A 19,452-nucleotide genomic window follows, 5' to 3' on the forward strand; every position below is an offset into this window, starting at 1 on the left:
GGTGGTGTGGGGGGCGCTATATCATCTGAACCATTGTCATTCTTTTAGGTTAAAACTAAACTATACAACCCAATACAGAAAGTAAACACACAAACCCATATGCCTATCTAGGGCTTTGTCCATTTTTAAGGAATAAATCCTCAGAGAAAGACTGTTATTCCTAAGATACTTAACCCAACAAATGCTAATCCGGCAAATGACAGAATCATTATAACAGAAATAAGGAGAGAAGAAATGGACAAAATAACAGTCAAGAGTAACAAACCTGTTGCCTTTTCCTCTTTGGCCTCCTCTTCCTTCGGGGTTTATGAGCATCAGAATTTGAACTCAGATTACTACTGTGTCCTGTCCTTGTACTTGAAGACCCCCCTGCCCTAAAGGAAGATCTACTTCTGCTACTTGATGTATTGCTAGATGTAGAAATCTCCGCCCTCTGTTTCCATGAATTTTTACTAGATGAAGCTCCAAACTTTGATTGAGCATGCACTGAATTTGCATGCAAATTGTTTGAAGGCCGCGGAGGAGGCATTAGAGCTCTGGCAGCAGTCTGTCTTGATGGGAAAAATTGAAGTCAGAAAAAAAAATCATTTTCAAGGGAAAAAAATAAGGAAAAATAAATCATTAGTGTATATTTTCACATGAGAATTCAATATTTGGGTTTAACAAGTGACCTGATTTCTTTCATCACTTGACATTCCAGACGCTGCTTTGCCAGAAGCACTAGAAGCTGGTTCCCTGAAAAATTATAATTTGCACCTGTTAGGGTATAACCCAATTGACAGCATATGCAAAACTATATTAAGAAGATCTAAATACAGAACCAAATGGGTGCAGAGCTTCCAGTCCGAAGTGACAACAGAAAGCTAGCAGAATAAACAATTGTACATGCATATTTATTTATTTCTATCTTGATCCAGCATATGACTAATAAACACATCAAGGAAATATAAATCCAACCACAAAGATAAAATAGCCTGCCCAATTGCAAGTGTAAATCTTGAAACTAGAATCTTCACTCACAATTATGATATATACCTTGTGCTTTTATCTGTCCATTCATCATCTGCATCAGCTTCATCACTCGAGGTTCCAGTTAAAAAGAAATCATCTTCACTCAGATCCAAAAGTCCATCATCCTCACTCCCTGTCTCTGTTAGCATAAGTCCAATAAAGTACAAAGTACATCACCATCACAACAACAAGTAGATATCATAACAAAATTACTATGATGAGAATGTATTAGCATGAACAGATATATAATCCATCCACCAATCAAAGCCTTTTGCAGTGTGGAAAGGATTAGTTGGTGGTGCCTGCTCTTTCAACTTTTGACCCGTATCATTTATTTTTAATCAAATTTATCCTTCTAATGATCTGCCCACAGCCCAATAAATGGGAAGCCAAGTCACATCTACCGGCATAAAGGGGTGGGTCCCCATCATTGGCGAGAGCACACACAAAAGCCCTGTTTTTCTTCATCTTGGCTATGTAAGCATTCACAAAGGATTGTGGTGCACAGAACTGTAAGATAGGGTAAACCATTCTTCATATGATAACCAACAGTGTAGTCTTTATTACCACAGATACACATCTAATTGTATATTTTAGTTTGATATTTTGATTTCTTGAGGACAACATGATTTTTCCAAACACAAATGTCTACAAAATAAACTTAATCCACAGAGCAGATCCACATTCATGTAATGGTGGATAGATTTCAAGAACTATATACAAGAGTGCAATACCATGCCTTCAATCCAGTAGCAAGGAAGTAAGTTCTTTCATAGAACTTTATTTAGAAAGTTGCAGAGGTAAGTAAAAGAAAGAAGATACCTTCCAAATCCTTGCCGCTGGCTGCAGCAGCAATTAAGTTGGCTTTAATCTGCTTGCGCAATCTATTTCTCTGATCAACAATTTCTGGATCTTCGCCTCCAGTAAATAAAGCCACATATTTCTCAGTCTTGGGGAAAAACTGTAAGTTCACAAGAAAAATAGCAACATGAAATTTTTTTTAATAAAAAACAAGCAGGAGGACAAGCTGAGTTAATGCTGTTGTTTACAACACTTCTCCAAACTAAATACACAACAGTCAACATTTCATTCAGCTTATCTCACACTGTACAGTAGACTGTCTCTTAAATTTTGATTACCTTAGTACAGAACTACAGTAAATGCCCTTTACATATTACCGAAGAAAAGGGGAAAATTTAGAGTGCAAAAAACGTACAGAGCAGCTTACCCTAACATATTCAAGATCTTCTTTCAATTTAGAAAGCTGGTCAGCAAGATCAACATCTTGAGCAGCCTGACCAGATGAAGCACGCTGCAGTTTCTCCAGACGCCGTGTTCTTCTTTCGATCTTTCTTCTCTCTAGACAAAATAGAGGACATGACTTTGAGGATTCAGCATGAGACTGATTAATGAACAAATTTATTTCATTGAAAAAACTGAAGGAGTTACCAAAAAACTTAATCTTCCTATCACGCAAGAAAACTTTGCGTTCGAGAGCCAAACGAGTATGAATTTCTTGTTGCTTCTTCAATTCCTCTAACCTTTTCTCTTGAGGTTCCCTTACTTCGGGCGGAAGTTCCTTCTATTACAAAGAAAGTTAATTAATAATCAAATGGAAAATTGAATGATTGAAGACAAGAAAAACCCTAATTCAAAATGAAATTTGAAGTTGGAAGGTAGCAAGGACCTTGCGGAGCATGCGCTCGACGGAGCGGATTTGGTTCTTGAGAGAGACGGATTTGGGCTTTTGTTTAGGTTTCTTGTCTCCGCCTAATCCTTTGGAACGGCGGCCTACAGGGGGTTTGCGCTCAGCCACCCTCCGCTTGCCATAGCCACCGTGGGCCATGTTGCTCTTCGAAAGCTGGAAGATATGCCTCCCTCTTTTCTTCCCCTCTCTTGTTGCAGCCCTCTTGTTTTTTTTCTAGTTTTCTTTTCCACTCACTCGAGACGATTTGGAATGCTCTGCTTTCGCTCTTTTTTGCCTCCCTTTCTCTTTTTTGCCGGAGGTTTTACGATAACTACCTTTTGTTTTTTTTTTTTTTTAATCTGGCTCGTTTTTTTTCGAGAGATTGTTAAGTACATTCTTGGTGTACACTGTTCTACTTAGGCGGTGTTTTGAGTGTTCGTTTGAGGTATTTCGCAGGGGATTTTGTCCCAGGCAAAAGTGGTTAAATTTTATTTTTTTATAAATTAAAATATTTTATATATTTTAATGATTTTGATATATTAAAAATAAAAAAATTAGACTTATATTAAAAATATATTTTAAAAAATAAAAGATATTATTTTAATATATTTTTAAAGCTATTATTATATTTTTAAATACCTTATAAGATATTGATAATAATTACTTTTCAAAGTATTTTTTAATTTAAAATATTTTTATTTTTTAAAATTTATTTTGATGTTAATCCATTAAAAAAAAAATTAAACTCTAATTGAAACGCGAGACTTAATGGACATACTAATCCTACATTTCATTTTTACATTTTTGGTTTCCTGAGACAAATTCCCCCTCTTTTTTTCTTTTGATTGATATAGCTCTGAAAAAACAAAATAAAGGCCCATTCCTTTAAAGGATGCTTGAGTAATATGCCATAGCTAAGGGTGCTTGTTTTAATTTAATTTTTGTGATTATTCCTAGCTTTCCCTTTAAAATAGAAAGATTAAGAGTAGAAATAATTATATTTGGTTAGGTTTGATTTTTATTAAAAAAATAATTAAATTAAAATTTAAAAAAAACCAAAATCACTTCAAATTTATAAGTTTTGATTTAATTTTTAGAATAAAAACTAATTCAAACTTATTTGGTTTAACTTTTTTAGTTTAGCTCTATTTTGGTTTGGTTTTTTCAATTTGAATTCAATTTATTTTTTATTTTAAACTTATAAAACTAAAACCAAACTAAATTGGTTGGTTTTATTTAAATTTTAATTGGTTTAATCAAATTTTTTTTTTGCAATTCTGTTTTTTCAATAATTTTTTTAATTTAATCAGTTTTTTAAATTATTTTTACTCACTTTTACTCAAAAGAGGGGAGTAGTTCTTGTTTTTAAATGTGTTTTAAAAGCACGGTGACGAAGCAGGCGATGCTTTCACAAATGGTTGATAAAAGCAAAGATTTAAATGTTTTATACTTTGGAATTAGAGACAGTGATATTTTGCATATCATAGCTGATGTCCCATGTGTTTTAAAAGCACGGTGACGAAGCAGGCGATGCTTTCACAAATGGTTGATAAAAGCAAAGATTTAAATGTTTTATACTTTGGAATTAGAGACAGTGATATTTTGCATATCATAGCTGATGTCCCTTCCTGTATGAGCTCATGAATTTCTGTAATTTATATTTATGTATTTTAGGAAGTTACATATTAAATATTTTTGTATCAATATGGTGTAAACAAGTTACATATATATATATATATATATACATATACATGATATTTTGCATATCATAGCTGATGTCCCTTCCTGCATGAGCTCATGAATTCTTAAAAATTGCTGGTAAGAATGACTGGTCAATTTAAGAACTGTCAGACAACAAGCCACCATTCTTAACTATTTATTTGGGGTATTCGATTTCAACTGACATTGATTAAAATAAATAAAATAAATAAATTTTAATCTTTTTTAGTGAAATCTCATTTAATTTATACTTGGTTTTCAAAAAAAATTATTATTTTTATAATATTAGCAAGTGTTTTTTTTCATGGAACCCTACATAATATTTCTTTTTTAAATCTGATTCAATCACTTATATATATGTATTATTGTTTAATTAAATAAAAAAATTGGTTCTAAATAATAAAAGTATTAAACACAATTAGATTCATAGCTTCTGTTGCTCGATTATTTATCCTGATATAAATCTATTTCTCAACTTTTCAGTTTAATTTTGGATTATCATTAATATTTTTTTTATATTTAACCATAAATAATTTTTGATTTGGTTAACTAAATGCATATATTAAACTTTTAATTCATAATTAAATTGTTTTCTTAATATAAAAAAGCACTTGCATGTTTATTTCATGCCATTAAACTTTTTTTGATCTAACTCTCAATGAAAGACAGGCATATTAGCTAATAATAAAAGAAAAAAGAAAAGCTAGTTTAAGATGCTGTTTAGAAATTTAATTTAATAATCAACTTGATTTAATGATTGGGTCGTAGGTTAGATGAGTAGAACTGAATAAATTCTTAAAAAATTATTATATTTTAAAGTTACAATGAACTTGGTAAAGGAATTTGAAAATTTTCAGGTGAGGGAGGGAGGGGATATTGTTTTCTTCCTTTTTTTGAATGACCTGTTGCATAGGAAGAGTCTCAGCTTCTAGATAGAGATTTTTTCTTCTAATAATCAATGTAAGAAGGCAACTCCCGGAAGATTTGAATGGGACAAGCTAGCTCCTGTCTTTCCTTGATTCAAGTTGTTGTAAGCAGTTGGGGTTAAAGCTGGATATATGTTGCATACTTGAAGCTTTTCATCATATATGAGATTTCATCGTATATGAAAAGTTTCTGCTGGAGGATTTTGGAGAATATTTGAAAACTTTTGCAAGATTTTTGTTGAGATATTAAAATAGTATGTAGCTATTGAAAGAGGGTTGTCTTCTTGTTTTGTTAAGTTAACTGAATTGCTATGATCTAGTTTGCAGTGCATTTTTTCTTGGTTCCAAAATTCTAGTGGCATTTGCTTGCCCCAATCATTAAAAACAAAGGAGAGACTATCGCTTCTGCATCTCTTTTTGTATCTTTTTTTTTCTGTGTTGAGATGATAATTTTTTTGTTTACAATCACTTGAATCTATAATGATTAAAGAACCAAGAAAAGGAAGATAGTTGGGTTTACCTAGGTTTACTAGGTTTTAGGTTAATCTGTCAAGTTAATTAGTTTCATCAGACCAACTTCTTACCGGATTTTTATTTAGATCTAGACCGATTTCAAGTCCGGATCAGCAGAATTCTAGATTAATTTGCTGGACCAATCTGGATTTCAAAACTATATGTCAAAAGCTCTGGATGTTTTCATGTGGCTAATAAACAATGCCTGCATCTAACGAACCTTATGACTATTCCAATTTCAATATGCAAGAAAGAAGATAATGATTTATTTTATTTTATTTTTATTTTTGATTGGATAATATTTAGAGTAATTAAGTAATAACAATTATAAGAAAATTTAAAAAATTCTATGGTCAATTACTAATTTATTTTTGGTTAACAAAATTATTTAGTTTGTTTCAAAGGAAAGGACTTCTTTTTCGCGAGACTTAGTAGTCATTATAAGAATAAACAAGATTAAATGTGTTCATTTTATAGTTGTATTGCATAATATAATTATTTTATTACCATTAACAGCTAAAAAAAACCATTAAACTTCAGTTAATGAGCTTTTTATTTCTTGACTTAGTTTTAAAAAAGTTAAATTATATAATTTCAGTTTTGCATTTAATTTAGGGATTCTTTTGTTTTTACATTTAATTATTTGATAGTTATTAAGCATTATTAGCATAACAATTTCATAAATAAACAAAAAAAACAGTGAAAGGACATAAACAGAGTCCACAAAGTTTGGACAGCACATATGATGTCATAGCCAAAACTTTACTTCTAAGACGATGGCTGAAGTGTCTTGACATCCTCTTTATGTATAATAGTGTTTGTGGCTTAATTGTTATCAATTTAGTACATGTTGTTTTTTATTTTTTATTTTTATTTACGCATGTCGTTTTTTATTTTTTATTTTTATTTATTTTTTTATTTCCTACTCGATTTTCATTTTAGTCTTAAAACAAATATCAAATTAACCCTTGAGGATTTTTATCTTTAAGATTCCATCCATATTTTTTTATTAAAATTTTTTTATTTAGAATAATTTATAAATTAAGTACACACTTTGTGATTCAGTTTTAGCTAGCTATTTTTTAGTCAAACTACCATTGATCCAGTTTTAGCTAGCCATTTTTCAGTCAAACTACCATTAATCCCATCTTTCATCATTTTCTTTTATTTGGGATCATTTTGACACAGTTTCTGCTTGTAAGACAGTACACACATTAGAAAAAAACAAAGATGCCCTGCAACAATGGAAAAGACGATAAAAGGAGCAAAGGCAGATGATTACTAAAGGTTCACATTTTACAAAACGATGGGTTGTTCTCCTTCAAGCTCGGATATAACGATTAATGCGTCTGTCGAAGACAGGGAGAGCGGTTCTGATTTGACATTTGGATTGATAACCTGCAAGATTAAGATGTCTAGATCAAATTGGCTAAACCTTAACCAAATGCCATTATACCCTCTTACTCGTCTATACCTTTCTAGTATCTTTCAGATAGCCTATAGCAACCTCTCGCCGCAAATATGCCCTTTCAGAGAGCTCTGCGAATGAAGGATGCTCCCCCTCCTTCATGTATAGGGTAATGTCCTGCCAGAGAAACACAAAAAAAGAAATAACGTAGCTAAAATGGGTTGGTAAGCTGGTATTGAATAAACTCGATACTAATTCCAGAAAGGGTAGTTCATCACCCAAAATAAAGTCTCAACTCTCAAGGAAACAATAGCAGTTGTGGCTAGCATAAAATCTGATTCCTCACAGAAATAGAAAAGAGCAGCCCCAAGTCTCATTCCCCAACCGAGTCACCCTTCTATGGAAAATACACCAAAATGCAATACAAGGAAGCGGAATTTACCTTCACATATATTTCATCACCCTCTGCATTCAGAATGTCTTTCCACACCTCATTCAGTTCACTGTTCTCTGCCACTGTACGTAAGCAAATAATTACTCTTCAAATTGAACATGGTCTAAATGCAAGTGTAACAGCAAGTAGAGTACAATGATCAGGACCTTGAGCTGTCACAAGGCTCATTACTTTCTCTGTTGTTATGTAAGTCAGGTTGGGCTTGATTCCTGTAATCTGAAGAGATAGTATGATCTAAATAATTACCCATACAAAACAAGAGTGTTCTCGACATAAAACTGAATAAGTCTGTTACAGGATGCGTACTTGTTTGCCTAATTTTGAGTCGACAATCTCTGCAACTAGATTTTGTACCTGCAGAACAGTTGCTTGTTATGTTGTTGAGTGTTAGTGGTTAGTGTTAGAGAAGAGGGGAAGTCAAGCTTAATACCCACTGACAGGGTGTTAATCTGGCCATTACAGCAAGTATGAGGGGTTAACTTTGGCCACTTTTTGCGTGGGGTGTAAACAAGTTCGATGTTCCTGGCTTCGTTAGAAATTGAACCCAGGAACACTTGGTTACTATTAAGAGGTCACTACCATCAGAGCTAGAAGCCTATTGGTAAACAGATTATAACAAGGATCATATTCACCTTCACTCCAAGCTTGTTGCAGATATTTTCAGCAAGAATAAGAGAGAAAGCAGATTGCTTGTCTGCCCTGGATGGATCTGAAGAAAAGAACGATTATGTAATGCCACTTCAACCCAACAAAGCTTCAGATATTGTTAACTCCAAGGCACGTATTATTACCTCCAATAAGCCATTCTCTATCAGATATTACCACAATTGAAAAGGAAATATCTTCATCTTTCTTGAGGGAATTCTGAATATCCAATATGGTTTCCTGTAAGGCATCAAAATTCATGGGGTTTCCAATCTGCAATATTTGAAAGATCATAAACCATTAGTTCCAATGACAAGAAGGTTTCCAAGAAAAATAAATTGAAGAAATGACATAAAATGTCTTTTTTCAGTTCGGCTCAATTAGGCAGTACCCTATGGGAAACCTGGACGTTTTTAAGTTTTCTTTGACTAGCAATGCTGCTGGACCTCATCCTCTCGTCTAATGGCACATCTGATAATATCTCCTGCATATATTTGTAGAGGTGGTGAAAGTAAACTAAAGATTAACAGGTATCCAGAAGCTTAAAAGCATGTCAAGTGTGAACATTAAGTTCTTGTATATCAAGTTACAAAAATTACAAGTCACTGGGGACGCCAGACTTAAATTGTCCAATAGCTAATAAAATACTAAATTCCAGAAGAGACCAAACAAGTGGAAGATGAAGAAGAGAAGCAAAACATGGAAAGTTATGTTTTGACTATCAGAATTTTCCAATCGGACAGACAACGAACAAGCACTTTGATCTTATTCAGCAAGAAATGTAAATTGACTATATAACTTATGGTAAAATCCTTTAAGTGGTGAAAACAGGAAAAGTGCAACAAAGGAACCCTATTGGTGACAATCTGGTTTCAGTGACAAAAACAAAATACCAAATACATGTACATCACTCATTTCTGATAAGATGCACTTGTACATTACGCATGTTCTCATTATATTTGCTTGTGTAATTTAATTCTAAAACTTTGGTAAGGAAAACCGAACTTGAGGAGCAATTACTATTTAAATTAAGATGTATGAAAATGGACTGCAAGAACAAAATTGTGAACAGGTATGATTTAAATAAATAGTTAAAAACTCTAAATTGTATAGCAGCATACCAATATGCTCCCAGGTCCAAGATAATTATCATACTCTTCTATCATTTCTACAACGTCCGGGCGCCATCCAAGAAAAAGAACGCATTCCTTCGGTCCTAGACTCCAGTCCGATGCCTGCACAGACAAGCAAAACAATCATACAAAGCAACAAATACAATCCAGAAGTAAACTGTTGATTGAGCAATTGTCTCTCGGAAAAGATACCTTTGACCCTGATCTGTTGGGAAGTTTTACAATATTTTTAAGTCGTTCCTTTTGCAATTCTGCAGGAAGATTTAAATTATCACTGTTGTCTTTCAGAGCTTCCAGATTTTGAAAAAAGGCAGCTCCTTCTTTGAAGACACTAGAATATGCAATTTGTGGGTTCCTTTTACCATGAACTGGACCAATGAACAATATCTATGTAGAAAAAGCGAACAAATTAGAGAATACACAGATAGGATCAAGACGGAAATGCAATCAACCCAACAACATGAGTGAAGCAGACACACTTGAAACAATATTGGTGAGCAAACATATCTTACCATGTAAAGCAGTAGCCAACTATAATTTATATAATGAAGTTGATGAGATTACAACTTAAGACAACATGATGGCATGGCATATAGAATATAATGCTGAACATAAAACCAATGATATTTATAAAGTAAAACATGAACTAAGAAATGGGTAAACCGGGCAACCATACAATTATATGCAGCCAATGATGGTTGAAAATGACAGACAGTGACCCTTCATACACTGGAAATTGCTTTAATTTATAGTAATTGTAGAGGCTAAAGCACACAGTATCTTTTACGGGAAGGAAGTAACTTAAGTCATCCATTGAACCACACCGCATCATTGACTTCCACTTCATGAAACAGGTTTAGTTTATAGTTATCATCTGTCCATTGACTGGTCCAAATACAGTTAAATCCATTGAAGTTCTGGCAGCAATTTGACTTCAAGTTTTAAAGATGCAATCATCAAATAGAGATAGCAACAACACTGTTTTGCAGCCACAATCAATCAACGCATTGACATGCGAGGCCAAGGGCCCATTTGCACGCTCTTTTTTAGTCAAATTTTGAACCACTAGGATTTATCCTGACAGCAAAATAACTGCACAGCATGTTCAGAAACTAATTTTTTCCCTTTATATTTTGCCTGGTTGTTAATTGGATCTGCAGGATTTCAATGTAAATTAGCTCCCAATGAAGTATGTAATAAGACAATATGAAACCATAAAAACAACAAAGCACACTTAGAAATTATTAAATTAATAAACCACAACCAATATATGATTTCCAATTTGCAACAATATCTAATAATCATTCTGAAGTTTTCCGAGAACAACTTCAGCCATTTACTTGTAGGGAGAAATCATTTAAATAGAAGTATTTTTTAATCTGGTCGGATAGAAAAGATCAAACAGTTCAGATGGCCATACTGGTTGACATGTCAAGTTCCACCCTATGATTTCATAGAGGAATTAGAAGTTTCACTGGATTGCATCTTAAAGTTAGGATTCTAAATGTGCAGTTCCACTATGCAAGTACAGAAATCTATAACATCCACATACTTTGTCAGTTTGCTGCAGGATCTCATCATCATTTGGGTGGAAGTATATTTTCCCATTCCGGTGGAGACCACAAACCACTACCTGAAGAAGAAGAAAAAAATCAAACTTATCAGATTGCATGAAGTTATCTTCTACCTGAGACTAAGTTCATCAGATGGCATCACCTCTTGAAATCCACGTCTTAGTTGCCTGTACTTAATTCCAGCTAGAACAGGAAAACTGCAGAGATTAAATACATTTTCTGCAATGAGTAAACATGATAATGATTAGTGTTTTTTCTGTAAAAATACAAAATTGGGCAATGGAAAAGATGTAAAACTTTAAATACTTCTATTCAATAAAAATATTGAAGTGTCATTATTGAAAATGATTCAACTTCTAGGGGTATTAAACAGGGATTTGCTTCGCTAGCCCAACTTGTATAGAACCACTCTAGTATAAACCAAAGCCGACTGTGTTTAAGATGAAATTTTCTTTTTTTTCTTAGGACAGTGGGTTTGGGAAGGTTCAAGTGGTATTTTGTTGGTGCTGCTTTCTTTCAATAGGAAATAGCATATTAACCCAAACCCTCTTTCTCTGTCTCCCACAGACAATACTGGTAGCCTGGAGTAAGACATCAACTCATCAATAAGTTTTTGGAGAAAAGCCCGATCTCTGGATTGGAGAATTCTCAAATTCTGTCTTAGAAAGAGAATGTTGTGATTCTATAAGGAAATTCACACAGTACTTCGATAATTAAGCAAGTGCTTGTAGATCTTTATAAGCTCCCTCTGTCGAGAACATTGAACAAATAATTTGGATGCGCCATTTTCCACCGGCTCCACTTTCAGTCCTGAAACTGATTTTAAAAGCTCACATGTATTGGTATTTGAAACCTGTATATCAAAATGAAACCGATATTCAGTTAAATTATGCACAAGGAACTTCCTTAAGTAATCAGGAAAAAACTGACATACCTCAACAATGGTGGGAACACCATCCATCTTTGAAATAGGTTGAAGGGCTAGCACAGATAGCAATGCGTTGGTGTCAGCTTCATACCTAATCAATCAAAGATTTAAAATCAATAGTGCTGCTTTTTTCTAGTCTTGCTTCTGCAATCAAATCCCGAGAACAGTAAAGTGCTAAAACAAAGATGATTTGTTGATTAAGAAAATAAGCAAGATTCAGATTCACAAAATTAAGGCTTTGTAATGGTCAGTTCTATCGTTCTTAAAAATCAGAGGCCATTAGATCCAACATCCTTTTATACTTCCCCATAACCCTTACATGACGTATAGTATTTCTTGGTCGAGCAGAGCCCTCATCGACCAACCACATCAACAAAAAGGTTGACGGCGATAATGGTGAAATGCAAAAGCACTAGTAATGACTAAAAATTAACAAAAGGGTATTAAATGCAGTCAATTATGTCAAATGTAGCATCTTTGCAGTCAATGTAGCATCTTTGTAGTTTCTTAGTTGCTAATGACCATACTCTTTGTAAGTTTCTATGTTGCATAGTGAACAAAAACTAGGAAATATCTTGGCAGTGTCTAATATTTAAAATACAAATATAAGCCTAGTTCATCTAAGACTGAATGTAGACATCAATTGATATAAATTCAATTCTGTAGAGAAAAGTTTAGCCTATATAGTAAGTTCCAATCACCACCAATTCTGACAAAGACACTTAGGGATATATCACTCCTTCTCTGTCAATGTAATTAAGGTGCAAAACCTTACCAGTCATTACTACAAGGTATCATGGCTCATCATTGCAAGTCTGAAATATAATTTTTGGACCAAAATCCAAATATATAATTCACAATATTTACAGGTTAACAGTTATGGTTAAAAAAAATCCACTGTGGTACTAACATCTCTTTCAATAACAAAGCAACTCTGGTACTTGTCCATGCACTACAAGATGATTTCCATAAAATGACATCATGACAAGCAATTTTCTGTGACACATATGCTATCAAGTCAATTAATACAAGTAGATAATCCTACAAATGTTGTTTTGAAATTCTTACCGATCTCCTTTTGTTGGCAGTATAATTATGGCACGTGCCTTACCAGCTGCAGCTCTTTCAAATGATTTTGTTAGGCTAAGGCTGCAACTGCACAAACAAGGAGCTGGAAATGTAAAAACTGAAGCGAAACAATCATGGATAGGTTATTAAATTTCAACAATAATGTATATGTTCTGGTTCTTTGAAGTTATAAAATAATTTTATTGATAGATTTTTCTTAAAAGTTGTTGAGAGAAAAGTCCTCCTGGATGCTTGATGTTCCTTATAAAGAGAAAGAAATTAATACAAAATGAAATATTTGCATAAAAAATAAATCATCGCCTGAATACACAACTGTCGCAACCAAAGGACGTTGATGATGAATAAAGGAAATCTTGACAAAGTCCCAGGGAAAGAAAAGAACAATGGTGAGGAGTGATTTTCCAGAAGTCCTGCAATGAGCAAAGGGGATTTGCTTAATACCATACCTTTTAGTGAGGACATCAATATGGCTAAGATCTTTAGCCATATTGTCAGCTAGCTTGTCCATCTGCTTCCTTGGAAGATCAGACATAAGAAGAATTCTCTGCCTCCTGTAAAGACATAGAATGCATAAATCAAAGGTACATATAGCACACAATACTGGAACGGAAACCGTGCTGGCAGATGAGAATTAATTACCTAGCTGTAGCAGTACCCAAGCGGACAGCAGACTCATGGTACTTGTTTAGTTGCTTTAGTATGAAACTCAGATGACTGTTTACTCCACAAATAATGATATGATCTGTCTCGAGAACTTGTGTTTGCGCCCCTTCCCTGAGCCTCTGCATTTTATCCTGTCCAAGTAACAGTCTTAAGAAAGCAACTTAAATACAAGCATCAGCAAGTAGATGTTTCAATAGTATACCCTGAACTGTTCTGTCATTGTGCTCAGTAGCCGAGAGTAGAACAAAATACCCCATATAGCAAGAACAAAGCCAATAACGCGTTCAACTCGTGTTCTTTGCTGCAGTTCCATAAATTATGGTCTTTAGATTCAAGAGGTGTAAATTAACAATTCTGAAAGTAGGGGAAAATTTTTTAAGTGAATAATTACAAAGGCAACCGTTAAGCATGTATGGTTGGCAAAAGGAGATAGCGTAACAACTCTAAACAACCAACATCCACAACAATATTTACACAATAGTCACTCCTGTAAGCATTCACCTCTTCAACGCACCCTTAAATGAGTAGATGATGAACACAGGCATGCCCAAGCTTCCCAGAAGCAATCCTCAAGAGATTGGCTACCCCTGTATCATTGAACATATCACAAGCCCAGATCAGCAAACAAGCAAGAGTACTAGATGCTGCCAGAGTCAATTAAGAGAAGAACCAAATAAGCACCCAAACATAGCTAGAGCAAGTTCCTTGCTGAAGAGAGAATAAGCTGGCATATATAAAAGGGAAAGGATTTTACTAAGAAAACTCACAAAGAATATTTTCAGCTTATAAACATCTTGCTCCCTTAAATACCAGTTACCTTGTGATACAGTCAACGATAAGTTCTATGACAATTTGTTAGTATTGTATTCTTAACTTTTTCATTGACATCTTCATAAGAAATCCACATAAAAAAGATGATAAATTGCAGAAATGGAGGTAATGGCTGTAACTATATCAAGTCTGAGGATGCATTATCACTGTATTCTTCAAAGGGGATGGTTGATAGGTTACCTGAAGTTGAAAAACAGGAAACCTCCAATGACAACGAATGAGAAGCAAGCCACAAGCGGTACCACAAAGGACCTACAACACATTTATAGAAAATTTATTGATTAACCAGGAGATGTCATGCTGACATTCATGAAGTAAACAGCGAAAAAAGCATAGGGCCCATGCCACTTTTTACATGGTGACAGCCATAATTTGCCCAGTCTAACCCAATTAGTGATGCTAAAACTTTGAGGTGTTTTACTTTTCCATGGGAATTTAAACTACGGCAAAGATTTAACAGACACTTTAAGCAGACTGTATCATTTTGCAATTAAGGTTTCACTCGAATACTCTAGTGCCAGTGTTCCTATCCTAAAAAAAAGTTCCTGGACGGGGAGCAAATTTTTTTTTAACATACAAGATACCTGAGAGATTTAACAGGTACTTTAAGCAAGCTGTATTTTTTTCCTTTCAAGGTTTCAATAAAGAACACTAGGACCAAAATATTAACCCTGAATGTCAGGTTGTGCCCGTATTTACAAAACCTAGAACTCGTTTGCAAAACCTATAGTACTTGTTTAAATATCTATCTCAGACATCTAGTACTGACCTATTATTACACTCAAAAAGATTGTTATTGCTTCCCAAGCAGCCAAGTTTACCACAAATGCAGAATAACACAATTGGATTTAAGTGTGTATAATTGACAGAAAAAACTAGAGAAAACCTTCTTGGCACACTAGGTGATGGGTAGACCATTTGATTATACCAGCATACTTGAAATGTACGCCATTAGATCTCTATTTTTCTTATAGGAGAACAAAATAGATGATTTGTTTTTCCTTAAATGCAGCTACATCAATTTCATATTGTAATGTCTCAATGACATCTAATCTTCTGATCCCTCAAAACATAAGGGATTTCAGTTCAAAAGGAACTATCAAGATTTCAACTCAGTGACACACAAATCTTAATGAACCAATTGTTAGCCAAAAAAAGCAGGCACTGTGAATCGGAAAAAAGAAAATTTTCAATTCACATTTTCAATTCACTTACGTAGCGACATTTCTTTCAAGTTGCATGTTGAACAAATAAAGTAAGCGTGATAAGCTCCACTTAATATCTTGAAGTGAGGGCAAGGACACGTCCAACTGCAGAGGTGCTGGTTTGTTCAAGGAATTAGACATACAAGCAAATGGGGAGTTTGTAGCTCCAAAAGTCCCAACCAAGAAAGGAAGCAAGTTTTGGACAATCTTTATCAATGTATTTGCAGACTTTGACTGTGTCAATAAGCAACACATAGCAATTGATCCAATTGTAAGTTTGGCTTGGCAATCCTGCACACACAGTAGATCACATAAACATAAACACGACGAGTTACAACAAACAGACACATTAAGTTTTGCACAACAAGGTAACCAGTGATCTCGTATATCAATTTAGATCACTTTTCTTTCAGTGCCAAATATATGACAAAAGAGTAAGCCATGAACCAAATACGTAAAATTGTACACACCAAGTAAAATAAAAATAAATAAAACCAAACCGTTATTTTATTTTCTCATTGAGAAAACCTCACAACGGGAAATTAAGCATGTTAAAAATCTCATAATGTATTACATGTATCCATTTTTTAACTTTTTCCATATTCAGGTTCTTTCACGTAATGCTTACCTCAGAGCTACTATTTGGCTTCATACACAAGAACTCAGGGCGTGAATAATCTGGAACATTTGTACGCTCCACACTATCGAACTTATGCCATTTGGTTTGATTATTGGCTTTCCAATTCCCTGAAAATGTATTTTTTTAGATAAAATGTTGTGAATGTTTCATCTACAATTTATGATGAAAGTATCAACAAAAGGATGAAAATAGCATTGGGTGCTGAAAAATGATATAAAAATTAATGACAAAACCATAACTTTGAAACTTAGCCCAGTAAAACGGGTGGATCAATCTATGGTTAGAACCGGGGTCAAGTTTAAAAATAAATAGAAAAAGTCAAAAATTCAGAATGACCCGTGTCTTGTTCAAAAACTCGGGTGAACTCAATAACCCGATTACAATCCATTAACTATTTATTTTTTAAAAAAATATAACATTATTATTTTTATAAAAAAAATAGAATCAATCCAAAATGATCCAGTAATTCATTCAAAATCCATGATTCGAGTATTGTGCTAGGTCGACCAATGTGCACTTTAAAAAAAAAAAATAGATGAGAAATTCTTTGTCACACTCCATAGAAATAACGGGCACTTACCTATTTGTTTGCTGGAAAGTGATTTATTTATGAAAAGTAAATTCTTAAAAAGTAAATTATTTTTCTACCCTCCATGGAAATAACAGGCACTTATCTATTTGTTTGCTGGAAAGTGATTTATTTTTGAAAAGTAAATTCTTGAAAAGTAAATTATTTTTCAATGTTTGGTAGTGTCATGAAAAATAAGTTGAAAAACACTTTACAATGTTTGGTTATATCATGAAAAATAACTTTTAAATATTTTTTAAATTTTATTAAAATAATGAGGAACAAATCTTACAGATTAAGAATGAAATTGAGAAAAAATCTAATTTCATAAATTATTTCAAATAAAATAAATAACAATCAAAATAATAGAGATCAAATTTAATAGATAAAAAAATTAAAAGATGATGAAATTAAAATAATAATAATTATAATTTCACAAATTATTTCAAATAAAATAAGCAACATTCAAAAGAATAAGGACGAAATTTAATAAATAAAAAATTTCACTTAAAAAATAAAAATAAAAAATAAATAACAATTATAAAAATAAAAACTAAAATTAATATAAACAACAAATTAAATTAAATTTTAATATGTGAAATTAAAAAAAATATAGCAATTAAAAATTTAAAGATCAAATTTGTTATCATTAACAAATAATATGATATCTTTAAATTTTTCATAATTTTTTTAAAAAAAATTATTCAAAATATTTAAATTTTTCATAATTTTTAAAAAAATTATTCAAAATAAAAAAAATATATTTTTATAAAACAAAACTAAATTTTTTTTTAACTAAAAAATATTTTTTACTCACAATGTTTTTGATAACAAACAAGAAAGTTTGAAAAGAAAATTTTAAGAAACCACTTTGCACCGAGCAACTGATGAATAAATAAAAAAGCAATTCCTTGTGAAAAAACAAAGAGATGAAAAAACAGAATACTACTTTTACCTAAACAGAACCCCCGATCTAGCTAGTGTTATGACCTTGGTATCATACTTGAGTACTAGACGAGTAGTCGTGTTAGTGCTTCAAACTCACCTCCAGTACTTCGTAATCGGAAATTCCATGCACCCAGAGCTGAAGACTTTAACCACCAAAATTGGCATGGCAACACTTTTCTGTAAAAATAAACTGTCAACGTGAATTTGTTGGTATCATCCTATAATAACAAAGCACTAGCAGCACATGAAATTAGCACAACACTTCCTGTCTGTTCTGTAACAGGTCATATTAGAAGTATCTATCTTAACTGGCGAAATTCTGTTTAACAAGAGCAGCAGAGAACATAGAAGGCTCTTTGCTGCTTTTAATATACTAAAAAACATTCTTAAAAAGACTCCTATCTTACAGAGTATTTGGCATCCAAGCAAATCAAATAAACCCAAACAATCCTCAACAACTACGAAAACAATGTCTTCGACATTTACGTAAGCGATGTCCACAATAAAATGTTCACACACACTCTCTCTTGGCTATCCCAATTTGCTAAGCCTACTTTCTGTTAAAACAACCTGACGACTTTGAGTTTAAAATGCTACATACATCGACTCAAAAGAATATGCGCTTAAAGAGAAGGCGGATGAAGAAGAAGTAATGACCTCTCTGGTGAAGAAGAAGAAGAAGAAGAAGTTTGTTTTAGTATGGGGATTCGAGGTGGTGAAATCCATGGGTTAGAGCTCTGCAAGTGGCTAAGAAGCATCTCTCTTTTCTGGTGTTTCTAATTTGAATATCCAGTGTTTGATGAAAGTACTGAGATAGAAAGAAAAGGAAGAGACCAGTGAAAAATAGCAGAAAGTCTGTAACGTTTTTTTTTTCTATCAGTGGAAGAAGGGCAACTATATGTAGAGAGAGAGGGAGAGGAAAAGTGGACTGTGGAGAGAGAGTCCCGTGTTTTCCACAGTAGGATTGCCAGTGATTCTGACTTCCGACTTCCCGTTGGACAAAGCCATTGTGTGGACCTTTGATTTTTTGTTTCCTTGTTGAGTACTTTTGGTCCGTACCTTGTCATGGGCCCACTCCATTCAGCTTTTGAATGAGACATCTCTACCGTCTAGGCAAATTCTATAAGCAAGTCAACCATATAATTATGGGGATTAGGTGGGATATCAGCTGCTAAGCAGCAATTAGCACCTTAAAAATATAACACCTCTCCGTATTATTGGATTAGATGGTAAATAGATCTTCTTTTTTTTAACTTTGCCTGCCACTGTAAAGAAAGATTATGAAAAATAATCTGTTATGAATCCATTAGTTTGACTTGATTATGCATGATTAGTGGAAAAGTACACATGCTCGGTCTTGAAATGATAAAAACCCACAAAATCTAATATAATTTCTATGACAAAAAAATCTTTTAAAATATAAATAAATGTAGAGTTTGGTTAGAATTATACATAATTAATAATATGTGCTATTTCTGAACTCATGATACATAAATATAAAAAATGCTTG

The 19,452-nt window shown here is 33.2% G+C and overlaps 2 protein-coding genes across 5 annotated transcripts in view; both read right to left on the minus strand.

The window, feature by feature from the left end:
* The window catches only part of LOC105129989 (rRNA-processing protein EFG1), a 4,177-nt gene extending 1,108 nt beyond the window's left edge, over positions 1–3,069 (minus strand). Inside the window, exons 1-7 of one of the 2 annotated variants that reach the window (XM_011032288.1) lie at positions 2,699–3,069; positions 2,461–2,590; positions 2,240–2,370; positions 1,834–1,972; positions 1,036–1,150; positions 672–735; positions 266–547 (exon numbers count right to left, since the gene is read on the minus strand). In XM_011032288.1, coding sequence (XP_011030590.1) covers positions 266–547; positions 672–735; positions 1,036–1,150; positions 1,834–1,972; positions 2,240–2,370; positions 2,461–2,590; positions 2,699–2,857 — 1,020 coding nt within the window. In that variant the 5' untranslated portion in view covers positions 2,858–3,069. Of the gene's footprint in view, positions 1–265; positions 548–671; positions 736–1,035; positions 1,151–1,833; positions 1,973–2,239; positions 2,371–2,460; positions 2,594–2,698 lie in introns of both variants that reach the window. The other variant, XM_011032287.1, reaches the window with a different exon arrangement.
* A 3,912-nt stretch (positions 3,070–6,981) lies between these two features.
* LOC105129990 (putative ion channel POLLUX-like 2) lies at positions 6,982–18,924 on the minus strand. Of its 3 annotated transcripts, none has more exons than XM_011032290.1 (24): positions 18,600–18,924; positions 18,040–18,119; positions 16,415–16,533; positions 15,797–16,077; positions 14,762–14,833; positions 14,265–14,337; positions 13,953–14,051; positions 13,727–13,881; positions 13,534–13,638; positions 13,067–13,153; positions 12,005–12,089; positions 11,776–11,923; positions 11,213–11,289; positions 11,049–11,129; positions 9,689–9,883; positions 9,485–9,598; positions 8,755–8,847; positions 8,510–8,636; positions 8,351–8,427; positions 8,025–8,072; positions 7,865–7,934; positions 7,707–7,780; positions 7,331–7,441; positions 6,982–7,254 (listed from the first exon to the last, which is right to left on the minus strand). In XM_011032290.1, the coding sequence occupies exons 1-24, from the start codon at positions 18,698–18,700 to the stop codon at positions 7,153–7,155; spliced, it is 2,574 nt and encodes an 857-aa protein (XP_011030592.1). In that variant the 5' UTR covers positions 18,701–18,924; the 3' UTR covers positions 6,982–7,152. The 3 variants fall into 3 exon arrangements, with proteins under 3 accessions (XP_011030592.1, XP_011030591.1, XP_011030593.1); XM_011032289.1 differs by having other exon boundaries at positions 18,570–18,924; XM_011032291.1 differs by lacking the exons at positions 16,415–16,533; positions 18,600–18,924 and having other exon boundaries at positions 18,040–18,123.
* Positions 18,925–19,452: the final 528 nt, after the last annotated feature.

This window comes from Populus euphratica, unplaced genomic scaffold, assembly GCF_000495115.2.
Source record: "Populus euphratica unplaced genomic scaffold, PopEup_1.0 scaffold17.1, whole genome shotgun sequence".
NCBI lineage: Eukaryota > Viridiplantae > Streptophyta > Magnoliopsida > Malpighiales > Salicaceae > Populus > Populus euphratica.